The 25,606-nt window shown below is 37.9% G+C and overlaps 2 protein-coding genes across 4 annotated transcripts in view; one reads left to right on the top strand and one right to left on the bottom strand.

Moving 5' to 3' along the window:
- LOC114253300 (klaroid protein) overlaps window positions 1-19,453 on the top strand; it is a 44,587-nt gene extending 25,134 nt beyond the window's left edge. The window contains exons 4-12 of the mRNA XM_089734306.1: window positions 2,667-2,822; window positions 4,241-4,445; window positions 5,814-6,009; window positions 6,941-7,047; window positions 7,968-8,106; window positions 12,834-13,436; window positions 14,328-14,498; window positions 15,312-15,424; window positions 16,274-19,453. Of these exons, the coding sequence (XP_089590432.1) occupies window positions 2,667-2,822; window positions 4,241-4,445; window positions 5,814-6,009; window positions 6,941-7,047; window positions 7,968-8,106; window positions 12,834-13,436; window positions 14,328-14,498; window positions 15,312-15,424; window positions 16,274-16,552 (1,969 nt within the window). The 3' untranslated portion in view covers window positions 16,553-19,453. The remainder of the gene's footprint in view (window positions 1-2,666; window positions 2,823-4,240; window positions 4,446-5,813; window positions 6,010-6,940; window positions 7,048-7,967; window positions 8,107-12,833; window positions 13,437-14,327; window positions 14,499-15,311; window positions 15,425-16,273) is intronic.
- An 886-nt stretch (window positions 19,454-20,339) lies between these two features.
- LOC114253302 (actin-5C) lies at window positions 20,340-23,427 on the bottom strand. 3 transcript variants are annotated; one of them, XM_089734313.1, is made up of 3 exons: window positions 23,050-23,427; window positions 21,515-21,875; window positions 20,340-21,422 (listed from the first exon to the last, which is right to left on the bottom strand). In XM_089734313.1, exons 2-3 carry the CDS (start codon window positions 21,862-21,864, stop codon window positions 20,642-20,644), a joined length of 1,131 nt encoding a protein of 376 aa, XP_089590439.1. In that variant the 5' UTR covers window positions 21,865-21,875; window positions 23,050-23,427; the 3' UTR covers window positions 20,340-20,641. The 3 variants fall into 3 exon arrangements, with proteins under 3 accessions (XP_089590439.1, XP_089590438.1, XP_089590440.1); XM_089734312.1 differs by lacking the exon at window positions 23,050-23,427 and adding an exon at window positions 22,408-22,619; XM_089734314.1 differs by lacking the exon at window positions 23,050-23,427 and adding an exon at window positions 22,313-22,513.
- Window positions 23,428-25,606: the final 2,179 nt, after the last annotated feature.

Here is a 25,606-nt window from a genome sequence, read left to right as displayed (position 1 = left end):
TATAAGAGCGTTTTGGGAAATTTTGACTCTTCGTGTTAGAGTGAAATCGTGTTATAAAATATTGTGTTATAGGACGGTTATCTGTATTGTGAACCAGCATGATGGGTACATACCATTCGGCTGACACATCCTTACGGATCCATCAGATCCAATAACCCTAGCATTAGATACCTGTAACTTTAACACTAGGAGTAGGAAGCCCGGTAACCATACTCGTTGAAACTCGGCAAAGAGTTCGACGTGCAACCTAACCTAAACATCAGCCCGCTAAGTCTCTCACCGGATCTTCTCAGCGGGTCGCGATTCCAATCCGGTAGTAGATTCATTCGCGAAGCGGCTGCTCTTGAGTTGTTAGGTCTCCTTTGGAAGCGGTCGGGTAGCTGTTAGCAAATCCTTCCTGGCTGAGCCCTTACTCGCCCATCTGTCCTGGTAAAACTGGAAAGACCTCCGGGCCATCAGTAATCTCTCGAAACAAAAAAAACCATTCAGCTTACTTTCTCATCCAAGTATTACTTTCCGAGTCAATTGATGGGATAGTCGTTGCAATACGGCTCAAACTACACCTGTTTTAAGGTAGCTGGCGAAAAAAAGGCAATTCGCCATAATCCACAAATTTTAAGAGCATAAGTAACTCAATGGAAAATTTCTGTAATAAGAATCATTGAAGGACGTTATCAGTAGCATTGTAACTTTTTTTCAAAACCAGACCCAATGTGTTTGTTAGAGAATTAGTTAACTTTGACTTTGATAGCTAAGGTCGGAACAGCTATTTGCATATTTATGCGATATCGCCCTTCTGCAGGCGAAATACGAAAGTTTTTGTGTTTTTCGTATTACAAAATACGCTTCTGAATCGCTCTTAATAACGCAGTGTTGATGATTCTTGACAGGATAATACTAACTAGATGGAAAACTAATTTATTACTCATTAATGATGTCGGTACTAGATACAAGCAATATATTAGATACAATAAACAAAAAATAAACAGCGTGGAATCAACTGTCGCGACTTCGCTTTCGACTGCCAGTCACAGAACATTAACAAAATAAAAGACAATTACTTAGCTTAGACTATGATTAGTTGAATAAATAAACAATAATATTAAATACGTTTCAATCTCCGGCCTATCTAAGGCTAGCCTTGGATTCCTTTATCGTAAAGAAGAAACAGAAATTCAAACAAACTCGACATGCCTACTATTAGTTACATATTTCTCTGTGCAAAGAAATGTATATGCGTAAACAAAGTCGTCGTGGCCTAAAGGATAAGACGTCCGGTGCATTCGTGTGTAGCGATGCACCGGTGTTCAAATCCCGCAGGCGGGTACCAATTTTTGTAATGAAATACGTACTCAACAAATGTTCACGATTGACTTCCACGGTGAAGGAATAACATCGTGTAATAAAAATTAAACCCGCAAAATTATAATTTGCGTAATCACTGGTGGTAGGACCTCTTGGGAGTCCACACAGGTAGGTACCACCACCCCGCATATTTCCGCCGTGAAGCAGTAATGCGTTTCGGTTCGAAGGGTGGGGTAGCCGTTGTAACTATACTGAGACCTTAGAACTTATATCTCAAGGTGGGTGGCGCATTTACGTTGTAGATGTCTATGGGCTCCAGTAACCACTTAACACCAGGTGGGCTGTGAGCTCGTCCACCCATCTAAGCAATAAAAAAAACATAAAAAAAAACTTAGTATTTTTTATGTATAAAAATTGACGGTAGTTAGCAAAAGATGTAAATATCGATCGCTAACACCCTAATCGTCCGTGAGCGTAAACTGTTAAAACGAAGATAATACACGCGAAGTTGGACTGTAAAATATAGTTTTAGTTATGTCTACGACTCGCGAATTATTATTATTAATATAATTATTATCAATTATTATTAATTATTATTAATATACGCCACTAAAAAATTATATACTGTAATCTAAACAAATGGATGTTTGTATGTATGTTCGTTCACTATATGTTCAGAAACTATTCGTCCATCCGATTGGGTTGAAAATTTGCACAATTGTTGCCACTTCAAGAACCGCTTGTGTCTTAGTACCGTCGCCGCTGGATAGATAGCGTGTGATGAATAGTTCAAACAAATTTATGTTTTTTATGTGCTTAACGATAGACACTCTGAAGCAAGGCGGGGTTTCAGTAGATTAATAAAAGCTAGAAAGCTATGATGAAACCTAAAAAAGTAACTTCACCGCAGCTCTTTCCATAAATGTCTATTTATTCTAATATAAGATAAACAAACAAGACAATACACATCTTCACTGAAAACCGAACATAAGTTCGTCTTCTCATCATCAAATCATTCTATGGTGTCTATATATAATGGGTCATCGTTTGTCAGGTCATAGGTTATCTTAGTTTGCGTCTGGTGTACGCACAGATAACCCCATAGGTCATCCTAATTTGGAGGCTATCTGTGGCTCTTTCAGTATAATAGTAATGGCATCTCAGACAAGTAGTTTTTAGAACTTGAATAAGTACACCGGCAACATGTTAGATATTGCCTTTAGAGAGGGGAACGATAAGATCACATTCTAACCAAAAGTCATAATAAAACTAATAAAACTTTTTTGGTAAGACTAAGTCCTATTTATTTCGATTTAAGTACTTTTTTTATTTCATTCAAATTGATTTTTGATATCGTCAAGGTCATCCCGCATCGGCAGCCCGACTTACAGCGTATGCTCAACGGACAGCTCGTTTGCGGAGCAAGCTCTAGCCGACACTAGCACTCTGCTAGACCGGGACCCCAACGGCGAGCATTTGCCGTCCAGACTTTACAAGATGGCCGGCGAGTATTGGAAGTAAGTGTACCCGAGAAACAGCGTCTCAACAGGCCTAATGTTTGAGTATTTTCATGTTAAGTTCGACCTTAATTTGATTTACACGATACAATCATTATATTAATAATAATAAAGAGCATTGATAGTAAGATTTATAATACCTATTGTAGTTTTAAGTGTGGCAATAATGAAAGAGTAACGTCAAAAATTTGTGAGGGTAAACACCAAAAATAAGATATTAATGACAACTCAAATATTATTTAAATTGACTCAGTAACATTAAAAATATCAATTGTTTTATTTCGGAAATAGTATAGAATTTATTTTTATTTATATAAAATGAACAACTTAATGGCGATTATGGAGGTGGAAACAGTCGAAGAAGTTTTGACAGTAAGGTACTAAATTATTTCTTCTATTTTACTTTTAAACTATCGATGAACACTAAATACAAATTCTCGTTCTACAAAAGCCTTCAATATTGTCATTTTAATCTTAGTCGTTTGTATAAGCAGTAAGCACTCGGCGAGTTCGGTCCAGTTTTGAAAAAAATGTATTCACACTTCTCTAACTGTCCACTCTCAGGAGACTACGTAAAATTAAATGTCCGTCACACAAGTGTACGTTTGGCATTTATAGAAATAAACTTCCACACGCGAACGGCGACAAAGCCGAGGACATACTACGGAATTAGCCCATAGTATAAGTGTGGAACATCACCACAGAATCAAGTGCTAGAATGCACTAGATTTTAGTGTTTTTTTTTCTATATAAATGTATATGTAAAAAACGTAATGCAAAAGACCTCGTTTTTTTGTACTGAGGTATAAATTTCAACTGTCTGCGGTTCACACGAGAGGTGGATGCATGTTGTGTCATGTTGGCGGTCTGTGCGTGTATCAAATTATACTGGTATTGTGTTATAGTTTATATGCCACAATACTTGATCTTTCTTGTTTGTTGTTGGGGTGAATATCTTTCATTGGGCCATATGTGATTATTTGTGAGTGCATAGATATCGTAACGTAAATGCCGCCAGCTGCATTAAGACATGAGTCGATGATTATTGACGCTTTTCTTCGCTATGACTCCACAAACTTAAAAGTTTGGCCTGCCTGTTTGATTTCTACTAATTAACCTTTACACCAGAAAATGGAGGGACAGGGGCGATGATTTTTTTGAAATCAATTAGGCTTCACTACATAGTATAAAACAAAGTCGCTTTCTCTGTCCCTATATCCCTATGTATGCTTAAATCTTTAAAACTACGCAACGGATTTTGATGCGGTTTCTTTTAATGGACAGAGTGATTGAAGAGGAAGGTTTATATGTATAATAACATCCATTAAACAGTGGAGAAATCAATAATAAATTACAGTTTCCGAAGCGAAACGAGGGCGCATAGCTAGTAAAGTAATAATGGTGCTTGTTATTCACAGCAAATACCCCAAAACGGACTACACGTACTCGCCTTTGTCGAAGGACCGCGTGGAGCTCGCTCCGGGACAGGTGGCCATGCCGAATATGTCCCGGCGGTCGCTCTCCCAGTTCCGCATACAAGGACCAAACACCAGCCCCGACGAGGTGGACCGGCTGTCGGCTACGAGCGCGTGGACAGCCACGACGGTCAGGAAACGATATACCGTGAGTATTTTAGCGTTTTCTAACGCATAAAAACTAAACTACGTTAGGGAAACTAGGTCTAGGTTTCTTATGACAATCATCAATCCTCGACGTGTTCCTGCTCATATTTCATTTTGTTTCGGTGAGATTTTTAATGAGTGTGAAAAATACTTACTGGTGGTAGAACCTGTTCTGAATCCGCACGGGTAGGTACCATCCTGCCCATTTCTGCTGTGAAGCAGTAGTGCTTTTCGGTTTAAAGGGTGAGGCAGTCATTGTGACTATGCTGAGATCTTAGAACTCATATTTCAAGGTGGGTGGCGGCATTTACATTGTAGATGTCTATGGGCTCCGGTAACCACTTAACACCAGGTGGGCTGTGAGCTTTTCCACCCATCTAAGCAATAAAAAAAACCCAGAGCGCGAAGAACATTTCTACATGTTATCGCTCTAGTCGCAGCCTAGATCGTAGTATAGTTGATGTTAAGTAGTTACCGGAGCATGATATTGCAACCACACATCTTGAGACGTGAGCCCGAAATCTCAGTTCTATAGTAACGGCTGTTCCATCCCTAAAACTGAAATGCATTACTGCTGGGCGACAGAAATAAGCAAAAGTACTTACCCATGCGAAACATAAAAACACCCCATCATGACTAGTGAATTGGTCAAAAAACTTCAGTTCTTGACATGTCAATCTGTGGCGGGTAGCCATCATACAATATTTGACAGATGCCTGAATCTCGCTTACGACATTATCAAGATAAGCTTGCATATATACAAGTTCCGAACAACATTACCTAACCTAAACATCAGCCTGCTGAGTTTCTCGCCGGATCTTCTCAGCGGGTCGCGATTCCGATCCGGTAGTAGATTCATTCGCGAAACAGCTACTCTGAGTCGTTAGGTCTCCTTTGGAGGCGCTCGGGTAGCTGTTAGCAAATCCCATCCCTACTGGCAGAGCCTTTGCTCGCCCACCTGCTCTGGTAAAAAGCCTCCAGGCCACCAGTAATTTCTCAAAAATAAAAAAAAAAACGTTCGGACCGTCGGTCTACCGAGCAATATCACCCGCTTTTTTTTTATTGCTTAGATGGGTGGACGAGCTCACAGACCACCTGGTGTTCAGTGGTTACTGGAGCCCATAGACATCCACAACGTAAATGCGCCACCCAGCTTGAGATATAAGTTCTAAAGTCTCAAGTATAGTTACAACGGCTGCCCCGCCCTTCAAACCGAAACGCATTACTGCTTCACGGCAGAAATAGGCAGGGTGGTGGTACCCACCCGCGCGGACTCACAAGAGGTCCTACCACCAGTACTAATTCCGCTCGGTGGAAGATCTTCCCTTTATTATATACCTACAAATCAAGTATTCAATGTATTCGACAGGCTATCGACAGCTCGGACGACGAAACCGGCTACATTCAAAACAAGGCTGCCGTAGTACTCGACGAGCGATGGTGGATCACTAGTTTGTTTGTCTCCATCATCAGCGGCATCGCGTCCGGCACCCGCGGCGCGTACAGGCGGCTCGTCGGCCCCGCGCACCGGTACCCCTACACCGACCGAAGGCCGACACCGCAAGGTACTTGACAATTGAAGAAGTCAAATCCCACTGAGTTTCTCGCCGATTTTTTTTTACTAGTGGTCGCCCGGTAATCGAAATTCGACTTTAATAAATTGAAATTATAAGTTTGTACACTATTGTGATTCTATTTTCAAAGACTATTATACTTCTATAAACACAAATTTCGCCAAACAAACAATATTTAATCTGCTCTCAATTTGACCACAGACGTCAAGAACAAAAGTTTGACAATAAATAAATAGTGTGCATGCGTGTGTGCGTCAAATACATGGACAGTGTGTGTAATGTTTTTTCTATTGATTTAAGGAATTATTAATACTTAATTTAAAAAAAAAATTGCATTGTGCACTCCTCTATATTCTCTATAAGTGTGGGACATTTTATACTCCTCCGTCCGTGCAATTTTCGTAAAAAGGGGTACAAAGTTTTTGCTTCACGTATTAATATATAGATATTTTTATATTGCTTAGATGGGTGAACGAGCTCACGGCCCACCTGGTGTCAAGTGGTTACCGTAGCCCATAGTCATCTATAACGTAAATGCCGCCACCCACCTTGAGATATGAGTTCGAAGCTCTCAGTATAGTTACAACGGCTGCCCCACCCTTCAAACCGAAACCCATTACTGCTTGACGGCAGAAATAGGGGGGATAGTGGTACCTACCCGTGCGGACTCACAAGAGGTCCACCAGTAAAGTAAAAAAATATAAAAAGAAACTCTTGAGCCATAGATTGCACAAACAAATTTACAGTATGTCCATGTCCAAAACGCTTTGATTTCTCATTACAAGATTACGGCATACAACGGGACACGCCCAGGCCTCTTACCTGCAAAGTCTTAATAATAGAGGGCATATAATAACATTAGTCTAGTAAAGCTAGGAATTATGATTAAGTCTACTTAACAATGTACTATATTATATTTCAGCGGGATTAGTATCAAGAGCGGGCTCGGCGGCGCTGGCTCCATTCTACTGGATCTACACTACCGTTAAGAATGTCGTCACCACAACTGTTACCACTATCACGGAATCTGTGAGTAAACTTTTTAGCTATAAATGCCTAGATAAACCCAAGTGAATACTGGATACATGATGCCGAAGTCCCTATTTTATTCTATATAAACTTTTTTAAGTGCTCTTAAAGGTCTAGATCACTGAGTGATTGTTATCAAGTAACAGGAATGCCGTCACCCACTACGATAAGCGTCACTTTACCCTTAGCAAAAACGTAGTGAAAGGTCTCTGTCGAATTGACGATAAAGTGGCTTATCAGGTCGCGCCGCTTTGTCAAAGTAGCGTTCTGACTCCACATTGCATAACGGTTATCTTGCCCCTAACAAAAATGCTACCCGAAACCTATGAGCGATAACAATACGCAAATTTGGTACTTTTCATTATTATTAAAGAGAAAACATTAAGTTTTTACTTCGGACAATTCTAATTTGTCGAGGTCTTTCAACTGTGGTATAGTCCTTTGGTACGAGTAAATAACTTTGAGAAGGCGGCAAGACATGAGAACCCTCTTGTCGTGGCCGTTGGGAATTACATTCCCGTCGACGTCGCCCGGCCAATAACGGTGCTTTTAAGTACCGGTCACCGTCCTCGTCGAACCCGTCGCTTGTCGAAGGGCTCGACGAGCGAATCCCATAGATAAAGCCCACTGAGTTTCTCGCCGGATCTTCTAAGTGGGTCGCGTTTCCGATCCGGTGGTAGATTCTGCGAAGCACTGCTCTTGCTAGGGCCAGTATTAGCAACACTCCGGTTTGAGCTCCGTGAGCTCACCTAAACGTTAGGGTGAAGTTGATATAGCCTCTCAAGGCTTATCAGCATAGGTAGGAAAAAAAAGAAAGAAAAAAAACGAGTACATCCGGCGTCTTACCCACTAGGCTAACAGAACCGCGATGCGTAAATGCCTCTGTAAATTCATATAAACTAATGTCTCATTTCTCTCAGGTATCGTCGAACCATGCCAACGAAAGCGAAAAGTACGTCGCTCGGAGATACAAGGAGAAGACGGCGAAGGAGGCGGCTGTCGGGAGACGCTGGTGGCCGTGGCTGCTGCTACTGCTCCTTCCGGTCGTCGCGTACGGATGTGAGTACTACACGTGCTTAAATAACCGAGAGGCACGTGCGATGATACAACAGGGAACACTTTAAATAAATAATATTTAAAAAAAAAAACGCTTTTATAGAAAATCCAACTAAGATATAGAAAATCTGTTTTAATAAATTTGAATTAAAAATAGTGTAAGAAAAAATGATTTTATTGTAAAAAAAACCTTGGGGTGCATGGTATCAGTAGTTATAAATATTTTATGAACAGATATGAGTAGAAGGGTTATTTTGGTAATATCCTGAAAAGCATCCCACGCTTTTTTTCTATAAAATCATTTTTTCTTACACTATTTTTAGTTCAAAATTATTAAAATTTATTTTCTATTTTTTAGTTGAATTTTCTATAGAAGCGTATTTTTTCTGTTTCTTTAAACTATTATTTATTTTTTAGTTGAATTTCAATTTTTTCAATATTTTTTTTAATGTTGAATTGTCATCGGTCCTTATTAAGTATGCCAGATTTCGAGTTAATCCGACGTTTTGAAGGGGGTCAAAATCATGTTCAAAGATTCCGTTACATACTAACATACATACGTCTGAAGCTAATAAAAGCGTATTAAAAATTGTCGGTGTTTCAGATAAATGAAACAAATGTGTATTTAAATTAATTCTATGACAGTTGTACTCATGTGTATGAAACACGTAAGTTTGTGATGAACCTTTAGCGCCTTTAACCGACTTCAACAGAAGGAGAAAGTTCTGTATTCGTATTCTGTGTTTGTTTACTGATTTTGGTTTATTTATTTATTTAAAGGCTTATACTAAAATTTGTTAAATTAAATTGATATATATATATAGGTTATGAATAAGTATTCCTTTTTTATATTCAAGTAAGTTAGCAGTAATATATTTAATAATGTAAATTCCTTACAGCACACTACACATATGAAAATTGGGAACATCTAGCGATGGTCAATTTTACAGATTTCCAATTAAATCTGACCGAGTTCTCGAGCAAGCTACCCGCGTTCCGTCTGCCCAACATAACTGTGCCTCAGAACATTTTGACCGATATAAGCATGCCGAAAATTAATATAAGTATGCCGGCAATAACTGACAACATGCCCGAAGTAGGCAAAGCTTACAGAGAGTACAAAGACATCGTTCAGAACAGAATGGCCGACACCTCGGAATACGTTAAGGTCGTCGCAGAGAGCTGCTTCGAAGAGATGAGACGATTGTGGCGCGGGATCATTTGATGTTAAGTCACACTTACAGCTTTGTTCAAAGTCCATCGTAAAAGCCTCAAACAATATAAATTTACATGGCTATGTCATATAAATATATTTCTAAATCTAAAGCTAATATGATTGATGTCGACAAACTTATTTGTCTATTAATATCTAATGATTTTGGTCCATTTGCAAATATATCTAACAAAAGTACTGATCAGATCTTATCCCTTATTTAATTTGAGCTCTGCATGACGCCTTGTCTCTCCCAATTATCATATTTTCTTTGTAACGTTACTTCCATTAAGCACATATACAATGAATCAGCAATGGAGAGCAAAATAAATATTAGCAGTAATTTAAAGTTTTAAGTATATTATAAAAAAATGTTAAAAATATACATACATTCAGCGATGGATCAAAATCCATAGAATTATAAAGTTAAATACTTTAATTATTATTTTTTAATGATGCGTTTTAAAATTTTAAATAAGATTTTTCAAATTTTCAAATAATATGATTAACCTGTGGCGGTGAACTTGAAATTTGTGTTGCTCAACCAATTCTCGCTTACGATTATAAGAATATCACCAATAAATTGAAAAACTTAAAATATCTTTTAATCCTTGATGATTAAAACTGTACATGGAAAGTCAATTTATCTACTGAACATTCTGGTTTTCCTAAAGTGAATCTGTTCACTATAGTTTGCTCCACAAATATATGTAATGACTTAGCAAAGTTTTTTTGTGCAACTCAACTTTTATTCATAGATGCCAGATTTCTCAAAATCAATATTAGTACGGTCCAAGTTATATCAGGGTTTTGTTTAGTGACCTACAGAAAACTACAATGAATTATCTTTAAAACATTTCAAAAAAAGCCACATCATGAAGGATGTATTGAGGATATAGGACTGTCATGATAAAGAGACTTTGACCTCATGTCTCAATAAAGTCACGGCATTCACTTCATGATGTCCATGGACTGTGTTAATCACCTCATATACCCGTGAAAGATAACAACAAAAATGTATTATATAGAATTATTATAATTAACAAATATTTGCAGACAAAGGAACATTGAGTAATCAATATTGGACATTCTATTGGACTAGTATGAGTATATGCTACAAAATATATTCATAATTATTGTTTTTTTTTTTATATATATCTTAATGTTTGCTGTGCAATAACATTGTGTTTGTTCATTTTTAAAAAAAACTGGGTAAAAGGCTAACAACATTTGTGGTACTTAATATTTATTACAAACATAATGTCTTAGAAAGTTCTGTTGTTATGTCGAATACAAAATTATATTGAATAATATTTATTTTAAAATTATATTTAGAATAAAAGCATTGCTGGGTTAGAATATATTTTTTGTCACAAAATGTCATTTTCGCGCGCCGTTTTTTAAGCATACTTAACTTACCTATAAGTACAAATATTTATTTATTATTTATTAATGATTATCGATTGCTGCAACAAAACGCATACATTATAATTTTAATATTATCGTCGCTTATTCATTCCGCTATAGTGATGTGTTGTATGATTCTATAATATTTTATTATAATAAATATTATAATTATTTAATATTGAATTGTTTAGTTTGTAAGTTTTTTAGTCATACTTCTATTCTTTGGTTTGTTTTGTTCTAACTTACAAGTTATAAAAATCGACCAGGTTACGTCTGTAGCATGCATCGGTTTATTGCAATTTTTTATATTTTTTTCATGTACTTAAAAAAAAAGGATTTAATTTTTTTGTCTTTAAATTTTTTAATGTGACTCCAATGTTGCATCTCTTTATTGATTATAAATAATTATTTAAAGCGAAATTTATATTAAAGACAGAAGATCAAGACAATACAAGGAGTAGAAGCTTATGGTGCTAATACACGATACTTAACGCTAGGCAGTGGCTTGGTTCTGCCCCTGGCATTGTTGAAGTCCATGGGCGATGGTAACGACTCACTATCAGATGGGCCGTATGCTGGTCTGCCTACAAGGGCAATAAAAAAATACTTCGTTTTCTTTTCAATCCGAACAATTATTGTTGTTATACACAATCATTGCTGATGTTGATGCTAATACCAAATAAAACGTACCTTTAATTATAAAGATAAAGGTGGCGTAAATGTCGCTTAAACCAAAATATTTCACCTCTCGATATGGTTAACACGTTTTCACACTGTTCTGGATCGACGTGCTCGTATATCGCTATCGCCAACAATAACTCGTTGCGAATAAGGCCCTCGCTAAATATGCAAGTATCGTGTGTAATATAGCACCATAATTGTTGTACCTTAAATTAACATGACGCGGCCATAATGGAGTTTATTTAGTTTATAAGTTTATAAATGTTCACAAAATTGGAAAGTAGTTTTTTTTTGGCAGTTTAGTCGATTATTTTAGGCACTGGTCACAAATTTTTTTTTTGTAGTTTTCTTGTTTTATTATAAAAGGCAACTGAATTTATTTATATGTTATATCTTTGTCTTTGTCTGAGTCACGTACTGCTTTAATATTGTAGTTTAAGTTTTGGAAATTAAAAAAAAAAATCCGCCTATAATATTTCAATCTATATGATTCGAGTTTTTGATATAATTTATTAGAAGGTTTACTTCCGCTAGTCATATTAAAATTGAGAGCAAAAATATATTTCACATTATTCTGTCTTCAAAATTTGTATTATATATTTATTGTAGTAGTATTCATAGGAAAATGTTTTCAAATTTATATAATGATTATTTTATTTAATTTTATATTTTAATGTCACATTCTTTGTTTTCTAAGACAAAGCAGTATTTGATTTATTCAATTAAAATTTTTTATTTGTAAATTTTTTGTATACAATTAAAATTATTCAATAGGTTTAAATCTTTGAAAATATGTACCTACGAACTTTATAACTTAAATTCAACACTAGTACATTTTATTAAAATATCACAATAATTGTGTACGAATAAGAGATATAATAAAGAACAAAAATGTTCAAAGTTGTGTTATACTAATGTGCTGGGCTTTATTGTGGATAATAATTTTGATTTTAATATATATTTTTAAATAATTAAGTTTTTATTCTGTTCCCACATAATTCTTCCCTGTATATAAATTCGCACGTTTAATTCAATACCAGCATAACGATACTTGATGTAATTAGATTTGAAAGAGACCTTAGGAATTAAAAAAAAAACAGTTTTTAATTGAATAATATTTTTCGATAATTCTGTCTATCATTAACTCCTTTGCCTAAAGATATGATTAGTCTTTTCGGGATTAAAAGTGCGATATCTCTTTAATTCCGGGGAAGGTTACAGGGCAAATATCACCTAATATAAAGTGGACTAGCTTGAGCGACTCTACACCTTTGGGTGAGTTTAAATTTCAATACAATATTATAATTATATAGCTCTGTCCTTCCCCGTACTTAAAGTCGAATTTTAACCAACGTAAATAAATGAAATTATGTGGGAAGGACAGAGGGTGAATGATTAACAAAATTTGATTTTTCTTTTTCGTTTTCAGGTTACAACTATTCAGATTTCATAATTCAAGAGAAACATATCCTTGATGACGCGTACTCCTCCCCGCGAATATCTCAGGATTCTGATCTGGCCGATCGGATGAGAGCTTTAGAAGCTTGGGCGTTAAGCGTCGACAGCCGCCTCAAACTTTTCGATCAAAAGCTATCGAAATTGGACAACATCGAATCTCAAATAGAGCAGTATTCGCTGATGCACCTACAACAAAACCTAATGCAGATCTTAACGAGAGACAATACGGACGCTCTGGCTTTGAAATTGAAAGCGTATTTTGATCAGAATTACGTCACACCTGAGCAATTGCGAGAGGCCAGTCAAGTACTAAACGAACGTTTGGCCAACATTGGTCAAGCTGAGTTGGACGGAGATCGAATAAAAGAAATGGTCCAAGAATATTTGGCGTTGTTTGAACGTCGTCAGTTGGAGGTGATCGTGCAGAAGGTGGAGGAACACGTAAAGGACGTCGAGGTGCAGCGAACCGGGTCCGGAGTGGATATGGAGGCGGTGAGGACGCTCGTCGCCGGGATGCTGGAAGTGTATGATGCTGATAAAACTGGACTCGTGGACTACGCTTTGGAGAGTGCCGGTCAGTATACGAACTAATATGAGATAGGGTGGTATGTTTGTCTTATAACTTTAAATCGAAACTAAGTAAAAACGAATTAGGTATAGCTTTTTTTTTATTGCTTAGTCCAGCTTGTGTTAAGTGGTAACTGGAGCCTGGAGTTGGCAGTATGGTTACAACGGCTGCCCCCCACCCTTCAAACCGAAATGCATTACTGCTTCACGGCATAAATAGGCGGGTTGGTGGTACCTACCCGCGCGGACTCACAATAGGTCCTACCACCAGTACTTACGCAAATTATAATTTTGCGGGTTTGATTTTTATTACACGATGTTATTCCTTCACCGTGGAAGTCAATCGTGAAGATTTGTTAAGTACGTATTTCATTAGAAAAATTGGTACCCGCCTGCGGGATTCTAACACCGGTGCATCGCTACATACGAATGCACCGGACGTCATCCTTTATTAGGCCACGACTACTAATTCGAATTTCGTGTTTATTTTTTTCTGAGTTAGTTACGTTAGGAAACGATATTTAAAATTACAATGAATTTATGTCAATATTATTATTTTTTTAAACCAATTCTTTATTTTTGTCTAGGCAGAAAAAAAAACTTTTTTTCTACTATCTTAACTGTCCAGTTTTCATACCTTCTTGCAAATGCAAGTCGCCCAAGGCTTGTCTATGGCACCGTTTCGACATAGGCACCATGCTTGCTATCCTTTCGTGTAAAATTTCACATACCTAGTAGTTTTATGGGTATGTTGAGGGTAGGGTTACATATTCGTAATTATATACTATAAGCTCTCACGGTGTAATGTCTCAATGTGGATGGTGGCATTCACACTGCGATATCCATGGACTCCACTAACCACTCAACGCCCTATAGCTGTAACGTGATGTATGCGCAGGGGGCCAAGTGCTGTCGACGCGGTGCACAGAGCTGTACCAGATAAAGTCGAAGCAGTACTGGGTGCTGGGCGTGCCGGTGCTGTGGGTGCACACGTCGCCGCGGAACGCGCTCACGGCGGGCGCCGCGCCGGCCGACTGCTGGGCCTTCCAGGGCTTCCCCGGCTACCTGGGTACGTACAGTCGACACGAGAACCGTAGCGACGACCGCAAACCATTTTTTTTTATTGCCCTTGTAGGCAGACGAGCTCACAGCCCACCTGATGTTAAGTGGTTACTGGAGCCCATAGACATCTACAATGTAAATACGCTATCCACCTTGAGACATAAGTTCTATGGTCTCAGTTTAGTTACAATGGCTGCCCCACCCTTCAAACCGAAACGCATTACTGCTTCACGGCAGAAATAGACAGGGGTACCTACCCGTGCGGACGCTATTTCGGTGAGTCTTCAACATGAACTTGCTGTTTACAAATGGACACTTTTCCAACTTGTCCCCTATAGAAGATGGTGCTTCTTGCCACTACCCTCCATAAACATCATTCATTATCCTGGCCCTTCTCCCAGTAACCTGGGGTCGGCGCAACATGTTTTCTCCTTCCATACTCTTCTATCATATACCATTTCTTCACTCACTCCCCTCTTACCCATATCGTCTTTTACGCAATCCGTCCATTTCTTCTTAGGTCTACCTCTTCCTCTATATCCTTCCACATTCATAGTTAACATTCTCTTACCAACCTCATTTTCATTTCGTCTCATCACATGTCCATACCATCCCAAACGCGCACTCCTCAGCTTCTCTGTCACAGGTGCCACTTTCAGACTTCCTCTAACATATTCATTCTGTATTCTATCCATTCTCGTTACTCCACACATCCGTCGCAACATTCGCATCTCTGCTGCATGCAATCGCCTTTCATCCGCCACTTTAGTTGACTAAACAAACATGAATCACTAAGTAATTGAGACTATTTTAATTGCAGTCATAAAGACGTACGCGATAATAGAAGTGACCGGGTTCTCGTTGGAGCACATGTCCAAATTACTCGCAATTGACGGAAAGATTGAATCAGCTCCCAAGAACTTCTCAGTATACGTGAGTACATATTTATTTTTTGGACACAAAAAAATACACACACACGAACAAAACGATGCCGCAATATTTGGCGATCTACATTAGAATAATATGTACTATATTTTTCTCTTTACTGCATAATTCAATGTTAAAATGAAGTTTGTAATAAAATTTAAGAATGAATTGGAATAGGTCACGAAATTATACTGTACCGTACTGCCAGTTCTTCAGACGACGATGTTTAAATAAATAAATAAAAATTAAATGAATCAGTCCTACTGGTCGTAGCCGGTCCGCTTCACCGCCCAAACTTTGACTCGGATCCGGCTGCTGCCAAACTAGGACCACAGGACCAACCCACTAGGCCAATCTAAAGATTTCCTGAAAATATCAGTCTATAAGTAACATACATATTATGTACACATAATACATACATACATACGTTTTATTCGTCTCTATATAATATAAACATTATATCAAGCGGGAACTTATCCGGTTGAGAAATACGAAATTTATAAAACTATCTATGCTGCTCTGATGCACGTGTTCATAGTCAATTAATGACAGATTCAACCGGTCACCGTTCGGCGAGTAAATTAATCCTCAGAAACAGCCCACTGAGTTACTCGCCGGATCTTATCAGTGGATCGCGTTTCCGATCCGGTGGTAGATTCTGCGAAGCACGGCCCTTGCTAGGGTTCGTGTTAGCAACAGCGTCATGTTTGAGCCCTGCGAGCTCACCTACTAGTTTGGTGAATCTAGAATAACCCCTCAAGGTTACTAGAATAGGTAGAAAAAAAAAGACAGATGTCAAGTAAAACTAATAACGAATATAATGTTGCCAGCAAATGAAATAGTTCTCGTTACCAGGGTCTCCACGGCGAACTGGATCCGGAGCCCCACCTATTCGGCGACTACATGTACGACGCCGACGGAAAATCAATACAATATTTCCCGGTGAAGCATCCGAAGACGACCAACATTGACGGCATAGAGTATCCCGTCGCCTACGACATCGTGGAGCTGCGCATCGAGAGCAACCATGGCAACCCCACGTACACCTGCGTGTACAGGTTCCGCGTGCACGGCAACCCGCTCGCCGACGTGCGACGCGCAGCGGAGGACAGTATGCACGACAGTCAGCTGTAGCAAAGACGTCCAGAAACGTACGTCCCACGTATGATATTAAGCAGAGGAATCTAAATCGAATATGTGCGAGCGAATATTGTGTTCAATCCGGGTCATTCCTAGTTTAATAGTGTAGGTGTTAATAGAAGTGCTCTTAATTGTTTTTTTTTTTTTTTAATTTAAAGGTGACTTCAAGTGAACAGTACTACTGGATATTTTATTATACTGTTTATTTCCAAAGACATTTTTTTTGTAAAATAAAAAAAAAGTAATAATGAATTATGTACAAAATTATAAATATCGCACAATCTTCTATCTGTGTACGCTTATTGGTTTTTTTCTTTTTATTTATATCTATTTGTATCGTTACGTGTATTTTAAATCTTAATTAAGGGTTTTAATTTTTTAGCTATAAAATGTAAGCCGAAAATTCATCTGTTGACAAAGACTACAATATAATTTCTTTTTATTTGGGGTTAGTTTTCGATTTAATTAAAATATGATTAATTACATAAAACGTAAAAAGCGACTAAAGCAGCTTTCACAATTGTTTTAAAGTAAATATTTAAGTAACATTAATAATAAATATCACATGTTATAAAATTAAGATCGGACTATGAATTTAATTTTAAAAATTATAGTTTTAGTAAAGGAACTAGTCCATTTAGAAGGATAAATGCCAATTATATTGTTTAAGGTTTTTATTTTATTGTCTCAAATATTTTAACTGAGTTAATAGACGCACAGCCCTTTTGACTTTGACGATCTTGTTTAGTTCAATAATAATGTTAATAATAATGTTTTAAAAAACTTACTCTGTATACTTAACCCTGAAAATCTCGACGATGTTACTACGTCAGGCAAAGATGAAACATGAAAGTTTTTCAATCGCATTCGGTTCTATTTCGTTGTAGATTTTGGCAGAACAAGAAAGAAAAAAAACGACCATTTTAGGATAAGAATTATTTATGTGAAAATAAATCACAGACCAAGTCTAGACCATTTTAACTACAAAAAGATCCAACCTTCCGCTTCTATGCATGACGTTGCGAAATCTATTACTAAATAATATATTAGCGTGTCTTCATATTTATGAAATTACAAAACTTCTCTTTTCGTCTAAATATAGACGCCATGCAACATTGGATACTGAGAAAATCAATTGAAAATATATGCAGTTCTCTCCATGCCTGGGTCAATTATTAAAACAAAATTAAGTAAGAATTTTAAATGACTGTCCTACAACTTCAAAAACACTATTTAAAAATATATATTATAAATCAAGAAAGGAAGTGGTGTTAACTACACTTAAAATTTAATTAAGATTTTTTTGTACTAGGTAGCTTGGTTAAGTCTATCATTGCGCAGTTATATCACTCTACACATCTCTTGAAATTGTATTTATTATATATTCACAAACCAATAGATATTATTTTCTGATATTTTTTAAGGTCCAATTAAGAATAGCACTTTTTCACTCGAGGCACACTTAGATCTGTTGTGGGACTAATTGAATTAAAACATATTTTTTTATTTTAGTTTGTTTACTGTAAATACAGACACAATAAAACGTTAAGTTAGCAATATGTGGAACATGGAACAAATTAAGATTAAATAAACTAAAATTGGAATAAATCTAGGATGTAGAAGTACACCAAAACAAGGGTTGGTTTAGTATCAGTATATTATTATTACACGGGAATCACACAGTTTTCATGAGCCCAAGTGTACCGTACACTTACAGTGTCGATCTTGAAGGTTCCTCGTATCAAAGCAAGAGCATATTCGAATCGCCGAGCCACCATAATTCCAAAAATTTATAATGAGTTTCCCTAAAGCAGATAAATATTTAAACAAAACTGGAACAAGTTGCAGAAGTTAATGATATTTTAGGCATAAGAGTTACCTTAAAATCGCAGTTACTGCGAACCGTCAAGTGCGTCCTGCCGACCGGATTTGTTTGTGTTAGTTAACACAGAAATAATTTAGTATACTACAGTGTGCTTAATGCGAGTTTTTTAACGATCTGGATAGAGTAAATGTTAGCTCTTATTTGTATGGAATGGGACCGTTTGCATACGTTTGCCGCTAGGGGCGCTGTTCCAACTGCATACAAAATTGGGTTAACTTTTACGCTATCGAGAACGTTAAAAAACTCGCACTAAGCACACTGAGAATTTTATATTTCGGATACCTAACAAAAATGGAGTCAACGGAACCCAATCTAATGACCTAGGAAAAGATAATCACATTTTTATACAAAGTACATTAAATACTAATCAAATAAATTAGTTAAAACTATATTTTAGATGTGTTTTAATAAAATAAAATAAACATTGAAATTAGAGTACAGTTTATCTAGATTCTAGAATACGCTCATAAAATACATTGTCACTAGAGAATCGAAACAGAATGCAGTTTTGTGTATAATAATCATGTTGTTAATTTTATTTGACAGAGAATGTGCTTGAATTTTGTGTTTTAAGTGTTTTAGTCTAAGAAATTAACATTTTATGGAGTTACCACTATCAATAGTTTTTTTTTTCTTTCATAAGTTACATTTTATGCAGAATATTTTTTACACGTTGCAATATTTACCGAGATATGAAATATTACTACTATGCATTGTTGCAACTGTAATTCACTAAATATCAAATTCAGTAGCAATGTATGTATAGCACTCAGAGCATGTCTGCTGATATGTACTTTGGACTGTTAAAAAAAACTTTACATTACATTTAATTATGTTTGTTCACCAAATGTTCACTAAGTTTTATAAATTGTAAAATATTTAAAAGAAAGATTTTTTTAAATTACGTAACATCGAAAAAAATTTGTAAATAGCAATTTTTAACTTATTTTAAATGCTGCTTTTTCTTTTATATTCATTTTGTGATGTTTGAAATAAAATTGTAAACATAATATTGTCTTTGATTTTTGTAAAACTCAATTCATTATTTAAAACACGAATGTACCTATTCTGTATTCCTGCAGTTTAAAAACAAAGATATTCTTTTAAAGTCAAGAGATAATAGGCTATTTTAGGAAACAATCCACGTACATGGTACAGGTTTAAGTTAAAACGCATAGGTATAGGATGTACGGAAACCGGATGGCGTCCAAAAACACTGATTCTAAATCTGTGACACTGCACTGCTACCTACACATTTTGGTTTAGAAACAAAAATATCAAGTGAATATGTATGTAATGCCAAGCATTTACAGCAATTTACACAAGAACACGGTCGTTCAGTATAGGAGAAACAATTGGAGACTAAGTACCTAGGTACCTATCTGAATTTGTCCTCCCAGCAACAGTGCAGTGCATACCCTACATCCTTCCGTCACCATAACGGTTATACTTTAAGAGTAGGTAGGCATGTACCTATATATCAAGTAACAGAAATCTGCTCAAGAAACGGCACTTTTTATTATATACTTAGGTAGTCAGTAAAATGAAACCACTCGTTTGAGTTCGATCACCCGTATTGCATCCAAGTGGAATTGTGGTCGATCGTAATTCATGGCATATTTGGTTTTTTTTATTGCCCTTCTAGGCAGACGAGCATACGGCTCACCTGATGGGGAGTGGTTACCGTCGCCCATGGTCTACAGCAATGCCAGGGGCAGAGCAAAGCCGCTGCCTACACCGAGTGTCTTATGTACCTGGTTTTAACAAAATAGTTGTAGGTATTAATTACGGAGCGATTTTGTTTGACCAGTACTAAGCAAATCTTAATCGATACGCAGGTTTGTGGTTACACTGCGTCATAGGCTCGGGAAGCTTAGAAAAAAAAGACAGGTATAATTTTTCGACTTCTTTTTGGATTTTTTTTTAATTTGTTTTTTATAATTTATAAATGACCTAGTAAGAAAGTAGTCTTATCCGTTTCAGCACATACAATCATCATTCATGAGATTACAAAAAATCCTTTGGCGAGTGCAGTACCGGGCCGGCGGTCGAGGCGCGCCCGCGGCGCCGCGCTCCGTCCTGCCGTCACTATTACGTTAATTACAATAATATCTTACGTACAATTAAATTAACGGAGATTACAAGCCTGAATTGAGCAGCCGGCCGCGGGCTGCTGGAGGCAGCGACGCGCGGTGCGTTTAGAAGCACTTCCTGTGTACAATGGAGGGGCCAGACTCGTCGTACTCTTGTTTCGAGATCCACATTTGTTGGAAAGTAGAGAGGGAGGCGAGGATCGATCCACCGATCCATACGGAGTACTTCCTCTCTGGAGGAGCAATGATCTTAATCTTCATTGTCGATGGGGCGAGAGCTGTGATTTCCTTTTGCATACGGTCGGCGATTCCAGGGTACATGGTGGTACCACCGGACAATACGGTGTTGGCGTACAAGTCCTTACGGATGTCCACGTCGCACTTCATGATGGAGTTATATGTGGTCTCGTGGATGCCGCAAGCTTCCATACCCAAGAACGAGGGTTGGAAGAGAGCCTCTGGGCAACGGAATCTTTCGTTTCCGATGGTGATGACCTGACCGTCGGGAAGTTCGTAAGACTTCTCGAGGGAGCTGCTGGATGCAGCGGTGGCCATCTCCTGCTCGAAGTCAAGAGCGACGTAGCACAGCTTCTCCTTGATGTCACGCACGATTTCCCGCTCGGCGGTGGTAGTGAACGAGTAGCCGCGCTCGGTGAGGATCTTCATGAGGTAGTCTGTGAGGTCGCGACCGGCTAAGTCCAGACGCAGGATGGCGTGGGGGAGTGCGTATCCCTCGTAGATGGGCACGGTGTGGGAGACACCGTCGCCGGAGTCCAGCACGATACCGGTGGTACGACCGGACGCGTACAGCGAGAGCACGGCTTGGATGGCGACGTACATGGCGGGCGTGTTGAATGTTTCGAACATGATCTGGGTCATCTTCTCTCTGAAACAGAACAAAGTCACTCGTTAGATAACGGTCGATAACGAACCACCGGCCGAGAGGCAAAGTGCATAGTCCAGCATCGATGAACTCACCTGTTGGCCTTGGGGTTGAGGGGAGCCTCAGTGAGCAGGACGGGGTGTTCCTCGGGGGCGACACGCAGCTCATTGTAGAAGGTATGATGCCAAATCTTCTCCATGTCATCCCAGTTAGTGACGATTCCGTGTTCGATGGGGTATTTGAGGGTCAGGATACCTCTTTTGCTCTGTGCCTCATCTCCTACATAAGAGTCCTTCTGTCCCATGCCGACCATCACGCCCTGATGGCGGGGCCTTCCCACGATCGAGGGGAATACGGCGCGAGGAGCATCATCTCCTGCGAAACCGGCCTTGCACATACCGGAGCCATTGTCTACTACCAACGCGGCAACTTCTTCGTCGCACATCTTGAATTAGTCTGAAAAGAATAATGAATAATTAGTTCAGAGATTCATATTACCTAATATATTGAAGCTTTGTGATTGATACCATATGAACATAGATCCTGTGGGCAGGTAACCCACGCATTGTTAACAAATAAGTATGCAAGTGGGCGAATTGCGAATCGGAACCAAATAAGGTGGTACGCATCAAAAAAATCGATAAAACGTGGCATGTGATGCCACATGGATTCCGTCTAGAAAGAGTCGTTCTGTAATACGACGCGAGAAAGTAGATTCAAATTCGCGACGAGAATTACTTTCTAATTGGATTGGCCAACTGGCACACAGCTATGATAATATTTTAATCTCAAACCGGTGGGTCGACCACGCCCTACCGCAAAACTACAATTAAATCCCGGAATTCTGGGACCGGCGCGTCACACGATTCACCCCTATTGCTAATGTCACTGACCGCACACACTAATCTCGATGCACCAATCCTCTAACAACCGTTAACCGTTATCACAATCACTTAATATATTTGAAAACACAATGAAAATAACTTACTTTTAATTAAATAGTTCTATTATAAATAAATAAATTAACTTGCTATTGCACAGCTTCGTTATTGCTGTACAACGCAACGACTCAAGCTCACTTCGTGGAATGTCGGTGAGTGCGCTTGGCGGACTATATAAATGAGGCTGGTTATCGGGGCGCCCCTGCCCCGCCGCCGCAGCCTCTCCTCCAATCGCGCGCTAAGGTACAATACACGAAGTTTTGTGTCCATATATGGTATTACAGCAGAGGGAGTCTGCGCGTCCCCCTCCCGCCATACCGCTAATATCGCATTGCTTGATAACGGCAAGATTCCCAACGGAACTTGCAATATCATTTCAGCAAGCAGTGACACTACATTTACGGAGTATATTATACTATTATACGGGATCAGAATACACGGGAACGGGTACAGCACTATGCTTAGGCTTGGAAACAAATTTTGTAGCTGCGAGTTGGCAACAATCCAAGATGCATCTTGATTGATTTATAGCATCTACGGAACACAAGGCATTCTGAATTAAAGTTGAGACAGACATTGACATTGACCGCAACCTAATTCCAAATATTAATAGCCTATTTATTTCGTTTCAAAATAAGTTAATTAAGGAAAGAATACATACATTATACGTGTAAAAAAAATCTACTTACGAAATTAGTAAGATGTAGGTGTGACAAGATGAAAATTAAACGCCCTGCAGTGACTGCTAACCGTGAGAAACAGATACCGATTGCCGGCCGGTGTCCCTGCTCAACGCAATGCTTGCTTGCGTGTGTTGGAGTGGAGGTCGATTTGCTTCACTAGAATACGCGATACGCCGGCGCCTCGTGACACAATGAACTCGCCCAATGGACCTTTGCAAGTGCAATAAAATCTCCAATATTTCAACAAAGTCTTTGACAAATACGTATCAAAAGTCAATTTTGATAGTTTTAATTTTTATCTAAAAAGCTTTGTAGTATTTTTGAATTACGAATCTTTTATGAATTCGCAAAAAAATGGACTCGCCCAACATCGAGCCCCCCGCTACTCCTTTGAACCGATGGCCTTACCATATATGGGCATGAGTAAAATCGTCAACTCTGATTGGTGCACGCCAGCAACGGTCGTTGTACGAACATAGCGCTTACAAACTCATTGAAACAAATTTTCTCTGTGTGCATTCAAAGTTAAATAAAAATATCTTTCCCATTCATATTATATTATACCTATATAATCATGAATATCATTTTGGGGCTTTTAACTTGAACAAAGCAATTCTTAAAAAGCATGAATAGGGAAACGGTGTCTTTTAATTTATGATGACCTATAGAAAAGGCTCGTTTGAAACAGACGTGCCTTATCTTAGTCATTAATTAATTTCACATTGTGAAGAAAGCCTCGATTATTATAAGACTGGATGGTTTTGAAATTAAGTTTGATGATATAGGTACATAAAGATAGATTGTTTTTGCTGTTATGATAAGCAGCGTCGTGGGTGGGTATCTTTATTTTGTTTTGCCCATAGTTAAGTAAGCTGTTTTCTAATGTTCGGTATAATGATGGTATACCTACTGCATATTGAATTCAGTTATCAGTTATACATAACGTGACCATATTTTTTTTCTTGTCAAAGCGGGACGCCTACGGAATTTCTTATATAAATAAATACATAAATAGGGTAGGTCGGGATAAGATATAATATTTAAGTGCAAAATAAAACATATGGTTTAAAAAATTAGGTATACTTGAAATAATTTATTATGGTATCTTACCCTCACTGACATCGTAATTCTCACACCAAACTTGCCCTTAAAATAATATTTATAAATTACTTCGCAACAAAAAACAATTTTTCTACAGCAAAATTAGTTACTTTAGTACCTATGTATTTTGTAATAAGGATTTGGGATAAGTAAATATTTGGTAAGTTTCTAATAAACACATGCACAACAGATTACAGATAAATGAAAGCGGATTAAACATTTTTGTTCTCGTTGGGGACAGCGGGACGGTCAAATCGCAAATCGGGACGCATGGTCATGTTAGACATAACCTACCTAGACTTTTGAAATCGTTGTGGCCTAACGAATAAGACGTCCGGTGCATTCGTGTTGAAGCGATGCGCCGGTGTTCAAATCCCGCAGGCGGCTACCAATTTTTCTAATGAAATACGTACTCAACAAATGTTCACGATTGACTTCCACGGTGAAGGAATAACATCGTGTAATAAAAATCAAACCCGCAAAATTATTATTTGCGTTATCACTAGTGGTAGGACTTCTTGTGAGTCCGCCCGGGTAGGTACCACCACCCCGCCTATTTCCGCCGTGAAGCAGTAATGCGTTTCGGTTCGAAGGGTGCGGTAGCCGTTGTAACTATACCTGAGATCTTAGAACTTATATCTCGAGGGGGGTGGCGCATTTACGTTGTAGATGTCTATGGGCTCCAGTAACCACTTAACACCAGGTGGGCTGTGAGCTCGTCCATCCATCTAAGCAATAAAAAAAAAAAAGAGTACTGGTTAACATTTATTTTTATTCTCGTTCTGAGAATGCAAAAAACCCTTACGAAATGTAAGTAATATACCATAAATCTATTTCTCTTCCCGCCTTCTAAGACTGAATAAAAGCTATGATCATTACATATTATCAAAAGACTCACTGCTTTAAATTTATTGGGCCTACACAACACAGTGAGAGGGATACATATTAATATGTATTAAGACGCGGCGACTCCGAGAAGTCTTCGCTTAGATCTGATAAATTATAACCAATTAGCGCATTATTGCAACTGCTTCGCTCCGTTGAAATCAGCTTTTCTACTAGAAAGTGCTCGGTTTTCACACGTTTATTTTCGTAATTTTATTAAAGGAACAATAACCTCTGTGTTCTCATTCTTTATATTTAAACATCTTATATTTGAAATACTTTTAATACATACATATTAAAATAAAACAAATTAGGCAGTAAAAATAGCAACTTTAGTCCAATTATTTTTTATTTTCGAATTGAGTTATATAAACTCACAAACAAGGTATTAAATGGTAAGTGGAACCTATAGATACCTCAAAGTGACTTTCACCACGCACCCACCTTGAGACATGTGAACAAATTGTTTTAAATTAACATTTCTTTTTTCGTTTCTTAATCTCATCAAGAATTAATTAAAATTACACTAAGAGAAAACAAAAATGAATCTTATAAATTTAAAAATAAAGTAAAACTA

This window comes from Bombyx mandarina, chromosome 17 (assembly GCF_030267445.1).
Source record: "Bombyx mandarina strain Sakado chromosome 17, ASM3026744v2".
Taxonomy (NCBI): Eukaryota; Metazoa; Arthropoda; class Insecta; order Lepidoptera; family Bombycidae; genus Bombyx; species Bombyx mandarina.
The sequence above is the reverse complement of the archived record's forward strand: the minus strand, read 5'-3'. Positions and strand labels throughout refer to the sequence as shown.

Excerpts from the sequence above, each read along its gene's own strand:
- LOC114253302 (XM_089734313.1), bottom strand. The coding sequence starts at position 21,864 with ATGTGCGACGAAGAAGTTGCCGCGTTGGTAGTAGACAATGGCTCCGGT. Across the intron at positions 21,423-21,514 it reads CTCAACCCCAAGGCCAACAG|AGAGAAGATGACCCAGATCA; the intron begins GTGAGTTCATCG and ends GTTCTGTTTCAG.